Below are 12,614 nucleotides of genomic sequence, written 5' to 3'. Positions count from 1 at the left end.
GAAGGGAATCTGGAAAGACAGAAGTTACTGTGGCAGTGGTATCTTGTGGCACATTGTGTGCTAGCTTGAATTAACTGAGGTCTGCCTCTGGCTGAGGAGAAACAGACGCCTGAGGAATCAGGGTACCACTGGCTGCCACATGGGCACTTAAGGTGCTAAACTACACCACTTAGTTGTACAGCCTTCGGCTCCGTCCATCTTCACATTTCTAAGTGAAGTACTGGCTATTATTCACCGGACACTCACTACGTGCCAGGCTCTGGCATCGTCTCCCGATCCCCATGACAGCTGAGGATCCGAGGCCTGGGGGGATTGATGTGCTTAATATAATAAGAAGTCATTTGCTAGATCGAGCAAAGGTATTTTCTGGGAAGCAGACGCGGGTCAAGTCTACACCCACAATGTCATTCTGTCAAAAGGACCCTCTTATAACGAGTGTGGCTAGACTTCCTATGAGACCAATTTTACACTTCCAGTGCTATGTCTGTCACAGAGGGGATGGGGAGAGATCAAGTTCAGGGATCTTTGCGGTAGGTCACATGCCATAAAAAGGCCTCTGCAAAGACCTGGCAAGATGTAGGGTGGGGCTGCAGGTAAACATTCAGCTCCAGACTGAATTACTACTGTGTGTCTGCCATGGGCCAGGTCCTGGGCCACACTTGTGATGAAGGACGCCCCAGGTCCAGTCTCCACATGGGAGGACAGAAGTTTGGGTTGTCCTAAGGTCACATAACTAGTTTTGAGATGTGGACTTAAATTTTAGATTTCTAGACTACCAAGACCCAAGCTCTGCCCCGCCTACCAGGCCGCCCGTTAGGTCGAGTGGCCCAGGCGCAGGACGCGCTGAGCTCCGCCTACCCAGAACGGTTCCAGTGTAGTTGATGGGCAAGATGATGCCCAAGGAGGGGATGCAGAGGATAAGCACAAAGATGATGAGATGATACTGGAACATGATGTAGATGCGGGCATCGTCTCCACACTTGCTAATTAGATCCTCGTTCCTGGAAGAGACACACAGACAAGGACACTCCTCAGGAGCCAGCGTGGCCACAGCTTAAGTCGGAGGGAGGTAGAGAAAAGGAAGAGAAGATTATCAACCTACCCCCAAGTTTTCTTTTCTTTCTTTTCTTTTTTTCTTTTTTTAGAAATATCACCCTTCATCTCAAAGCCTCTGTTATGCCTCAAATGTATTTCACTGAATTTCACAGGCATATCGAAGGCAGAAGTTATGTTACAGACACTCACTTGGGAATCCAGAAGCACTTTTGAAATCAAGCATTCATTCCATCTTTTATTGCTTCTTCATACATTTTGAGTGCTTGCCATGGTGCGTGCACCAGACAAACCACCAGCGAGATCAAGATGCACCCTATTTTTTAAAAAGTTGTTTCTTTTAATGTGTCAGTTAAAAAGGAATTCTTAAAACCACAAAGAGATATCACTCCATACTGCCAGATTGACCAAAGCTAGAAAGTCAGACAATACCAAGTCTTGGCAAGGGTATGGGGGCACTGGGAGCTCTCCCACACTCATGGGTACGACTCCGGCAGAGCCACTTTGGAAAGCAATTGGTATGATCTAAGGAAATTGAATGTATGCACAGCCTATGACCTAGTAACTCCGGGTCTAGTATTATTTCCAGTAGAAACACATGCACATATCAAGAGACATGTATAAGAATCTCATAGACGCCTTGTTTATAACAGCCTCAAACAACCTAAACGTCTACCGAAGGTGGAAATGGACACAAGAATTGTGAGATAATGTATGCATATACATGATATATATATATATATGTACATATATATATGTGTGTGTATATATATATATATAATGATATATATATATATGTACATATATATATGTGTGTGTATATATATATATATATATATAAAATGATATATATATAAAACACTGTATATATAACGAAATACTATACAGAGATAAAAATGAATGACCATAGCTGAACCTCACAAACACAATGTTGAGTGAAAGATCCAGGGACAAACAGTACATATTGTATGTTTTCATACACAAAGTTCAAAAATAGGCAATATAGAACTATGGAGTTAGAAGTCAGGATACTCTCCCTTTGGAGAGGAGGAAGTGATAGAGTGTTGGCAATGTTCCAGTTCTTGATCTGCTTTGCTGTAATTGAGCTGGACATTTATTTTTTGTGGACTTTTCTATGTGTGTGTTATACTTCAAAAAATTTTTTAAAAGTATGGGGCACCTGGATGGCTCAGTCAGTTGAGTGTCTGACTCTTGATTTCAGTTCAAGTCATGATTCCAGGGTTGTGGGATTTAGCCACACATGGGACCCTGCACTGAACATAGAGCCTGCTTAAGATTCTGTCTCCTTCTCTCTCTGCCCCTCTCTCCTGCTCATGCTCTCTCTCTCTCTCTCAAGAAAAAGAAGAAAGAAAGAAAGAAAGAAAGAAAGAAAGAAAGAAAAAGAAAAAAGAAAGGAGGAAGGAAAGAAGGAAAGAAAAGAAAGAAAGAAAGAAAGAAAGAAAAGAAAGAAAAAAGAAAGAAAAGTGAAATTTTATTATAGAAACTTTTGCCTTGGGTGGCTCAGTTGGTTGAGCTTGCAACTTTGGCTCAGGTTAAGATCTCACGGTTTGTGAGTTCGAGCCCCACATCAGGCTCTGTTCTGACAGCTCAGAGCCTGGAGCCTTCTTCAAATTCTGGGTCTCCCTCTCTCTCTCTGCTCCTTCCCCACTTGCACTCTGTCTCTCTCTCAAAAATAAATAAACATTAAAATAATTTTTAAAAAAAGAAATCTTGGGAAATACAAAGGAGAAGAAAATCATTCATGCAGAATCTCATCCAACCCAAGATAATGACTATTAAGCATCTTGGTTAATCTCCTTTAGTTTTTTGTTGTTGTGCTTGTTTAACTTAGTGACTATAGCATAAACAGCATTTGATGTATTGGCCAGAATTCTCAGCATGGGAGTCAAGATCCCAGCTGATCCTTCCAGCCCAACCATTTAGCCTCTCTCTTGCCATGTATCCTTGCTTCTAGCCACACTAGACGGACCATTTCTGGATGCTCCCTGCCCATCTCTGCCCCAAACCTTCACTCATGTAGTCCTTTATTTGTGATGGGTCCTGCACTTGGCATAGAGTGGAAATTCTCCCCATCCTTCAAGGCCTAGCTCAAAGCTTGCTTCTCCTGAACGCCCTAGCTGGAATTAATTTCTTGTCCCCCAAATACCCCCTGCACAGCAATGATAATTTCCCATTATGAATTATATACAGTGAGTCTTGTTAACCTTTGCCTCTCCAACTAGATTCCGTGGGCTTTGTACACTGGGACTCGGGCTTCCTTGTCCCTGATCAGTAAATGTATTAAGCTGTCATCTAGACACTGTTCTCAAAGGGTGCGGGATGCATAATACAATGCCCAGCCTTCCTCCTTTCCTGGACGATGAGTTCCCCATGGAGGAACCTTTGGGTGGAGTAGGGTGGGAGGGTGGGGAGGATTCTCACCCGGAAACACACACTACTGTGCACACTGACCTCCCACTGACCCGCAGGTCTGGGTATGCACACGTGAATAGCTGTATACACGGATTTGCACCAACATAGTGACGTGCCTCTTTTATTTCATATTCACATGTGCACCACAGAGATGCGTACCGCATGAAGTTTTAAGTTTTACACGTACACTACTCTCTTGCAACACTTCCCCCTGCCCCCATATATACCTGCTAATGGGTCAGCAGACAACAGAAAACCCAGAAAGTCAGCTGTCCAAGACCGAGGGTGTGGTCAGCTCAGGCTGACCTATGTACCCCAGGTTTCTCTCCCTCTTCCCCATGTAAAGAGCTGGCTAATGTGCCATTCTGCCCCGGCCCATCCTTCACGAACTTGCTAAGCCCAGGGACCCACAACCAGCTTGTATGGCCTCCCAGGGTAACCAGCTCCAAGTGTTCAGACACGTTATTGATTATTTAAACATGTTTTAAATCGGCAAATGCTTGCGGAAAGGAAAAAAGTAAATTCCCTTGAAACTGTGGACAAAGGTTGCCTCTCTGCAGGAGGCCTGGAGGTGGCTTCCAGGTCTCTCGTAATGAAAATATATTTAATGTGAGCTTGTGCATGTTTTAAAACTTACCCAAGCAAAACCAGAGAAGGTGCCAAGAAATAAAATGTTTCCCCTCCACTCCCCCTACATGTGGCTAAGATCCCTGAACCACACACACAAACTAGCTGTATCACTTCTGGATACTAGGAACTCTGATGGATGATGAAGACAGCCCGGGAGGCAAGGCCACGGGGACTCCCCCATCAGTGGGGTTGGAGCTCAAACACCAGAGGCCAGTGGTACTAAGCCCAGCTCAGGATTCCCAGGGCCCAGTCAGGGTGCCTCGTGCCCCCTTCAGCAGGTCTGGAGGAAGGGGGGGTGCCCTGAGGTGGCCCAAGGGGGTAGGATGGGGTCTTGGAAAAATGTGTGAATGCTCCCAGCCAGGGCCTGACTGGTGGGCGTGGAGGCACACGCAAGAAGAAGTTCTATGAACCTTTGCCAAAAAAGCAAATTAGCAGGCCCATTCAGGCCCCTTGCTGCAGGTGGCCTTTGAGGGGCAGTGAGACTGTACCCTAAGGCAGGCATCACCAGGCAAGAAAGGACCCTGGAGGAGGGTTTTGAAAGGTGGACAGGGCAGGACAGATGGGGGATATTTAGGGAGCACCCAGGAATGTACAGGGCTCTGAGGTGGAGGCAGAGCCATATGCACAGGCATGAGCGTGTGCATGCACACACATACACACAGCGGGGACAGAGAGTTCTGGTAAGCGCTCAGCTGAAGCCGGGCAGAGTCAGGAGGGTGCAGTCAAAATCATGAAGTGTGGGGTAATTAGGAGAAAACAGGTGACTTGGGGTCTTTCTCTTTGCCAACTGGGGTCTGGCCCTAAAGAGATCCAGAAGGCAAGCGGACAAGGGGCTGTCCCTCTGTAATCAGTGCTGAGGCAAGAGGAAGTATGCCCTTCTGCCTGGTATTTTCTTTTCCATTTCAACACGATGAATGGTGTTCACAGAAAGAAAGCAAATAGCTATGCAAGAAGAATTTCTTTTTCCTAGTGTGGGATCCATAAAAGCATTTTTATAAGCATGAGAAAATGGTCCTTTCCTGAGGGCTGTGGGCTGTGCCCAGGTCCCATTTCACCCACTGTGACCCAGGAAGCGTCCCCTGCCTGGGCAGGGCTGAGGCAGTCAGTGGGGAGTGGGGAAGAGGGTCCAGAACGCAGGCCGGGGCCCAGACCTGCAGGGCAGCACGCCCCACCCCCATCATCACCCAAATATGGCAGCTGCTATCACAAGCTCGGAAAGTTCAGGCACTTACTTCATGGTGATGGTGTTGAAGAACCAGGAATAGAAGCCCTGGGGAAAAAGGAAAGAACATGTGAGAAAATCCAGGCCCAGGCCTGCCCTCCTCAGCTGTGGGAACCTGGGAAACATGAGGCAGCGTCAGCAAGGGGCCTCCTTCCAGGCAAGAGATGGCAGTGAGAAGGGCATGGGTCCTGGAAGGAAGTGGGCTCCATCTGGAATCAGTGGTGACTGTCCAGGGAGAGGTCTCCCTGGAAGTGAGCTATGAGTTCACATTCCTGCCATGTGGCATCCTGTTACAGGAAATGGGGGCTTAGTGGGTCTTGGACCGGAGGGAGAGAAGGGACCGTTTGTAGGGTGGACGTTGGCTGGTTTCTGTCTGTCCCTCATTGCTTCTGCCTGGGAAATGCCCCCCCCCCCCTCAAATGCATGTGGCCCGGTGGGCTGTCCGTCAAGCAGGGGTCCGCCACCAGTGGTCAGCTGATCAACGGGAACATGATGCAAGTGGGTCCAATCAAAATTCTCTTAAAGGGATTGAGAGGGGCATTGGGAGAGAGGGTCTCTCTCCGTCTGAGCTCCTGCACCTTGGTGAACACCATGGAGCCTGCAGTGGCTTGGTGTCATCTTCGATGCTACAGGCAGGAGCTTGTCTGAGGAAAAAAAAAAAAGCCTGGAGAGAGGATCCTGGTCGCATCACAGGACTTGGATCAAGTTGTACCCAAAGAAGCCACTTCTCTCTGGATTTCCCCACACTCTAGCCACGTGTTACTTTTTTTTTTTTTTTTTTTAAACACTAGTTTGAGATGGGTTTCTTCTCCTACATCTGAGAGTCCTACTGGGGCGCCTGGGTGGCTCAGTCAGTTAAGCGTCCGACTTCGGCTCAGGTCATGATCTCATGGTTCATGGGTTCGAGCCCCGCGTCGGGCTCTGTGCTGACAGCTCAGAGCCTGGAGCCTGCTTTGGATTCTGTGTCTCTGTCTCTTTGCCCCTCCCCCACTTGTTCTCTCTCTCTCTCTCAAAAATAAATAAACTTGAAGAGTCCTGTTGATTATGGCTTTCTCTCAAGGTCTTGCTGTCTGGGGTTTCTGGGTGGTGGGGAAAGGCAGCCTCAGCCGTGGAGGTGATGGGGGGGCCTAGAAAGGAAGTCTGCTTGGGGAGAGTGTGCATGATGATGGGCTGGGGCCCATGGCCCTAAAAGTGGCCAGATCTGATAGCTGGTGAAGTTGCCTGGTGCGTGATTCCTTCCAGGATACTCTAGGGTTTAGGAAAATCTTGGAAAAGGTTTAACTCTTGATTGACCCCATTTGATCACAAGTACGTGAGTGAAACAGGCAGCCTTCCTGGCTGACATTCCCCTGCGCCACGCTGATTGGGGAAGGGTATTTCCCAAAAGGAAGTGATAGGAAAACAGAAGGAAATTCCTTGCTCCATTCAGTATAAGACCCACCAAGTACCCTTCCCCTGTATGGGGTTGCCTGATGGGCAGATATCCACCTTAGGGGGGACCGTGTCCTCAGTTATGTCTTGAAGAACTAAAATACAGATGCCCAGTATGGGTCACAGCAATGAAGGGGACTAGCATGCTGGTGGCATTGATTGTGAAAGTCCCCAGGGAAGTCGTGAGTTGCTAAACAGGAGTTGGGCTGAGAGTCTGAACTCCACTCTCTGCATCGGAGAGTTTTTCGCACCACCACCTATGGGCAAACAGGGGTGTGTTTTATTTAGTGGGTGAGGAGGTTTGTTGTGCACAGCAGGGGACACACCTTCCTGGGAGTCACTTCCATCCCTTCTATGGCAGGTGCAAAGGTGTATACCCCACATGGCATGTACAAGTCCTGGAATTCACACAGGACAGGACTGTCCTTGAGAGGGCAGAGGTCGTGAGAAAAAGTGTGGCCTATGTGCCTGTAGAAACTGCACAGACGTAGATGCGTGAGTGAGCATGTGTGCAGTATCTCTCTTCTCTCACGGACGACAGGCCCACACATGCGGACGTGCTCCCCTGGGTTTACACCGCAGCTAGGGAAGGCGCAAACCATTCAGAAGACAGAGCACCTGAACAGCAGGCCTGAGAAGCAGATACCGCCTCTCCTCCTGTCCCATCCCTGCAGGAAATAGCCACAAGGTCCTAGGAACCAGCTCAGCTGACAAGACTGAGTGACAGCGATCAGTTCATCGCACCTCGCTTGGTGGCCCCAAGCTCCTCACTCCCACCACATGGGGTAATGACCCGTTTGCTTTACCCACGCCACTCGGCCTGGCTGAGGCCCCGGCATCCTGGCCGGGGCATCCACGGGTCACCTCACCAGACTCTCTCCCTGCCCGTCTCATTTTACCTCTGCAGTTTGGCCACCTCACTGCTGCTGTAATGATTCCTCAGATATTTTAAAATAAATGATCTTTTTGCCATTGTACAACAACAACAACAAAAAACCCCAACCAAAGCAATGCTTCCGAAAATAAACCTGAGAGTCAACCTTGTAAGGTAGGCGTGACTGTCCCTGTTCTATAGAGGAATTCTAAGGGACAAATTTGTCTGAGGCTCTCCACACGGCTTGGGGCAGATCCTGGCAGATAAGGGGACCAGGTCTCTTAGAGGGATGATAATGGAAGGAATATGGTTTTACTCACTCACTGCCTCCAACAAACACAAATCAGATGCTAATTACATGGCAGGTTGGCCTGGCTGGGGGTGGGGGGGATGGGGTAGGGACAGTGGTGTGCCAGCCCAGGTCAGCACCTGCTCTTGCTGGGGGAGCAGAGACCCTGGACCAATCTGGTAGATGAGGGACTGTTACAGACTGAGTTAAGAGCTCTGAAGAAAAGCAATGCGTGTAAAACCAAAGATCTGGACCCACAAGGCAGGGATGGGGCTCCTGGGGAAGTGGTGTTTGGGCTGAAATCTGAACAAAGGGTGAGTGTGTTAACCTGAGGGGGGGGGGGGCACCGGGGAGGGGGAGGGGGAAGGACAGGCCAAAGGCCCTGTGGAGGGAAGGAGGTGGCACTTTTAAGGATCTAAAAGGTGGTCACTGTGGCCAGGGATGGGGGAGTTGGGAGGCAAGGACAGATGAGGTGGAAAATGGGTGGGGCAGGACACAGGCATGGACATATTGGTTAGAGGCCACCCTGCCTCATCCAACAAGAGGCTGATGTGGGCCTGGCCTGGGGGGTGGTGGGAGAGGTGGAGAGAAACAAGACTGGGAGGGTGACAGCGATACAACTTGGTAATGAACTGGCTGTACCTGGGGGCCTGGGCCAGACCCAGGGGGTGCACCTGGGTGGGTGGTGGGCAGAGTCTGAAACCAGGGATCTAGGAACAGGTGGGTGGAGGGATGTCGTGGCATGTTTTGGACATACTGAACTCCAAACGCCTTTACAATCTCCACGTGGAGATATTTTGAGGATCATTGGATAAATGTGTCTGGAGCCCAGAGAGAGGGTTAGCTGGAGACAGAAATTTAGGAGGGTTCTGTGCAGAGGTGGCAGGCGAGGCTGGGAGTGTGGGTGACATCGCCCAGCAGAGAGAGGAGGAGGTCTGGGACCAGCTGAGGGAAACCCCTGGGGCCGAGGAGCCTGCAGAGGGGATGGGGAGGAACAGAGGAGCGGCAGAAGAGAAACCCAGAGAGTGCGATGGCACAGAAGCGACTGGAAGTGCCTGTTCAAGAAGGGAAGGCGGTCTACAGGGCCGGATGTCTCTGAGAGACCAGATGAGATGAGAACTCAGCAAAGCCCTTGGGATTTCATGGCCTGGGACAACCGATGGCTCGTCTGGGTGGAACGGAGGGGTGGGAGCCACTCTGGAGGGGTGGAGGAGTAAGTGGGAGTGAGAAAGTGGGCAGCACAGGTGCAGAGGGAGACAGGCAGTGTGGGCCGTGGCAGGGAGAGCCCAAGATCGTCCCTGACACCATCTGGAACTCTCCAGCTCTGTGCCATGACTGTAGTGCCTTCCTTGCTGCTTTTTGAGTTCATGCACTTACCACCAATACGTGCATCTGTCTGGGTGTCTCTCACCCAGACAGAAAGTCCCATGAAGCAGGACTTGGTCCATTTAGTTCACCGCCCAGGTCCCAGACCAGCGGTGGCCCACAGCAGGTGTGCCACAGCAGCCAGCTAAGTGAATGAAGAGGCTTGAGTGGAGCCCTGGCATCCGACAGGCAAGAGAAGGAAGACTGGGCTCCATCGAGCAGAGTTGGGAGGCGGGAGGTTGAGGGAGTCTCTGCCTGATGTCTGGACTCTCCTCTATGAAGTGGGAGGTGAGTCCTTGGCTCAGAGGCGGGGCTGGGGCAGGACCAGGACTATGACGAGGGTTGGAGATTTGAGAAAAGCAGGAAATTTAGTTTTAGAAATTCCTTTAAGGGGGCATCTGGGTGGCTCAGTCGGTTAAGGGTCGGACTCTAGATTTCAGCTCAGGTCATGATTTCACGGTCGTGAGATAGAGCCCCAAGTCAGGATCTGTGCTGAGTGTGGAGCCTGCTTAAGATTCTCTCTCTCTCTCTCTCTCTCTCTCTCTCTCTGTGTCTCTCTGTCCCTCTCCCCCTCCCCCGCTTGTACACTGTCTCTCATCCTCTTAAATAAATAAATAAATAAATAAATCCCTTTAAAATATTGGAATCAACTAACTCTTATTTGGCATCCTAGGAGTTAGGACTGGTTAATATCCCCGTCTTTCTGATGGGGAAACTGAGGCTTGGCAAGGCTGAAGAGTGTGTCCCAGGTCACACTGCTAGGTTGGGTGCAGCTGGTTGCAAAGCCCCTGATCATGAGCGGGCTCCTTCCTGCACGTGGCAGAGCCCGGAACCCCCTGGGCCCAGGCCCACCCCAGAGCTCACCTTGTCCTTGTGTTCCATCTCCAGGGAAATATCCGAGGGAGATGTCTTCTCGCTCTGCTCCCCATAGATCAGTGAAGTCAAGCTGCCGGCCAGGAAGATCAGTGAGCAGGGAGGCGGAGAAGGAGAGAAAAGGCCTCGGCCACCCGCCTTGCTGTCTCTCCAGCTCCCAAGCCAAGAGCCGCCACACCCTCTTATATAGTACCAGACACATCTCAGCTCGTGTGCTGAGCACACAGCTCTGGGTACAGACAGTAATCACCCCTGTTGCCAGGTGCCCAACGTATTTGGGGAGTCACGGGATCCAGAAAGTCTGAGATCTGAGAAAAAAGTGGGCTCGTGCCCAGAGATGACTGCCCCCTTCTTTTGAGGAGGGCCAGAGCCGGGCAGGAGTGGGTGATGGCATGACACCTGCTGTATCCTGGTTGTGGCCTTACCTCCCCCAAGGGAGCAAGCAGCTGGCTCGCCCTGACCCCCGGCCTCTCCTCACCTGTCATTGTGAATGAGCAGAGCCAGGCGCCCGTAGTCCCACGCAGCTTTCCGGAGGAAGGAATAAACCAAAATGATGACCTATGGGCCGGGAAAGGGAATGTGGGAATATGTCTCCTGCTCGGCTGGTCCCTGAAACTCCGTGGGGGAGATCCTGTCCCTCAGGTTCCCAGGGGCTTCCCGGGCTCTCCAACAAATGGCCAGCTTTGTTAGGGTAGAGGCCATGCCTTTCTAAACTCTGGATCCCCAGTGCCCAGCAGCTTCCCAGCAGAGTGGATTCTCAGAGTTTGCAGAGTGACGGCATCGGTGTCATGTTTAGAACGATGCAACAAGAACATTCCTTGAAGAAATCAGCAAGAGGAAAGAGAAGGGAGGCCCGAGGGCACTGGCCGGGTAGGTCCCTGGACAGTGGTGCATGGAAGGGAATCTTAGGAATTCTGCCTGTTCCTGCAGTTCCCTCTTCCCCGGGCTGCCCTGGGCGTGACTGACATTCAGGGAGTCCCCACCACTGTGGCTGACGTCTGTCTGGAGAGCTGAGGCCCCTGCTGTATCACCTGTGACAGTGTGACGGTCCGCCCCTCTGAGGCCTCACTGCCTACCGTGGGGCACAGGACTTACCACCCACAAGATGACGTTGAGGAACAGCACAGTGGGGATTCCCCCAAAGGGCTGCCCCTGCAGGACGGTGCTCTGAGAATTGAAGCAGTTGTGTGCTGTCATGTTCTGTGCCTCTTTCACCATATTCAGGTTGCCCTGCACGGCAGCCATCCTGGGATCTTCCTGGTGACAGAGGGGTGCTCAGGTCAGACACAAGGAATCCCTCTCACTCTGCAAATGCAGAAGGCTGACGGGGAGTTGGGGGGGAGGTAGGTGCACTGAGTACCCATCAGACCCGGTGTCCATTGCCAGCCTGTAGCAGGTCAAGGCAGGGAGACTCAGCCCTGAAAGGGCATAGAGCCCTACCCGGGAGGAGCACAGCTGCCTTAAACCCAGGGCCGTGATGGCAGAAGAGCCCAGGTCCCAGATCCCCTGGAAGAGATTTTATTTTGTACCACTCGCTCCCTTTACCAAGAGTTGTGAGATGCACATCCAAATGGATCTTCCTATTTCTACCTTTGTGAAACTTTTCTTGTATATAAATGAACAAACTTCACAGAGGTGGGTAGGACCCCAGAGTGGAAATATTCTGTTTGGAGAACAGAACTGCATTCATGGGAAGCCTGTGCAGATAGGGTCTAACATCTTATGATTCTCTGATCCAGTTTCCAGGAAAGGAAGTTTCCTAAAACTAAATGAGGTAAAGCTATAGAGTGCCCTGCACATAGCAGTGACTCAGTAAACGTCACTGTCTTCAGGTCGAACTTGAACCAGGGAGATCAGCACCTGCCCAGAGCCTGAGCCAAGCCCGTGAGCCTGAGCATTTTGGTGAGACTCAAATGTAGGGCTCATGGTCATGGGCATCAATAGGTCTCCAGACTCAGAAAAGAGTGGGAAGCACAGATGAAAACTGGAAGTGACTGGTAGCTGCTTAAATTTATCTGCAAAGTGCTCTGGTTTTAAGAGATCATTTAGGGGCACCTGGCTGGTTCAGTAGCTAGAGCATGTGACTCTTAATCTCAGGGTTGTGAGTTCAAGCCCCATGTTGGGCATGGAGCCTATTAAAAAAAAAAAGAATAGCTAAGATTTCAGGGCGCCTGGGTGGCTCAGTTGGTTGGGCGTCCAACTCTTTTTGTTTTTAATTTTTTCTTAATGTTTATTTATTTTTGAAAGAGAGAGAGAACATGTGCAAGCTGGAAGGGCAGAAAGAGGAGGGGACAGAGGATCTGAAATGGGCTCCGTGTTGACCACAGAGAGCCTGATGTGGGCTCGAACCTTGAGATCATGACCTGAGTCGAGGTCAGATGCTCAACTGACTGAGCCACCGAGGCGCCCTGGGCATCCAACCCTTGATTTCAGCTCAGGTCATA

The 12,614-nt window shown here is 50.5% G+C and overlaps 1 protein-coding gene across 9 annotated transcripts in view; it reads right to left on the bottom strand.

Annotated features, from left to right (window-relative positions):
• The window catches only part of TMEM63C (transmembrane protein 63C), a 72,729-nt gene that overhangs the window by 21,978 nt on the left and 38,137 nt on the right, over nucleotides 1-12,614 (bottom strand). For all 9 annotated transcript variants that reach the window (XR_009606465.3, XR_009606466.3, XM_060620385.3 and 6 more), the window contains 5 exons: nucleotides 11,266-11,427; nucleotides 10,649-10,728; nucleotides 10,162-10,243; nucleotides 5,349-5,386; nucleotides 859-1,001 (listed from right to left, as the gene is read on the bottom strand). Coding sequence is in view for 7 of the 9 variants with exons in the window: in XM_060620385.3 (XP_060476368.1) it covers nucleotides 859-1,001; nucleotides 5,349-5,386; nucleotides 10,162-10,243; nucleotides 10,649-10,728; nucleotides 11,266-11,415 (493 nt within the window). In the remaining 2 variants the exon portion in view is untranslated. The remainder of the gene's footprint in view (nucleotides 1-858; nucleotides 1,002-5,348; nucleotides 5,387-10,161; nucleotides 10,244-10,648; nucleotides 10,729-11,265; nucleotides 11,428-12,614) is intronic.

Source organism: Panthera onca, chromosome B3 (assembly GCF_046562875.1).
Source record: "Panthera onca isolate mPanOnc1 chromosome B3, mPanOnc1 haplotype 2, whole genome shotgun sequence".
In the NCBI taxonomy this organism is placed as follows: domain Eukaryota; kingdom Metazoa; phylum Chordata; class Mammalia; order Carnivora; family Felidae; genus Panthera; species Panthera onca.
This window is presented reverse-complemented; position numbering and strand designations above follow the sequence as displayed.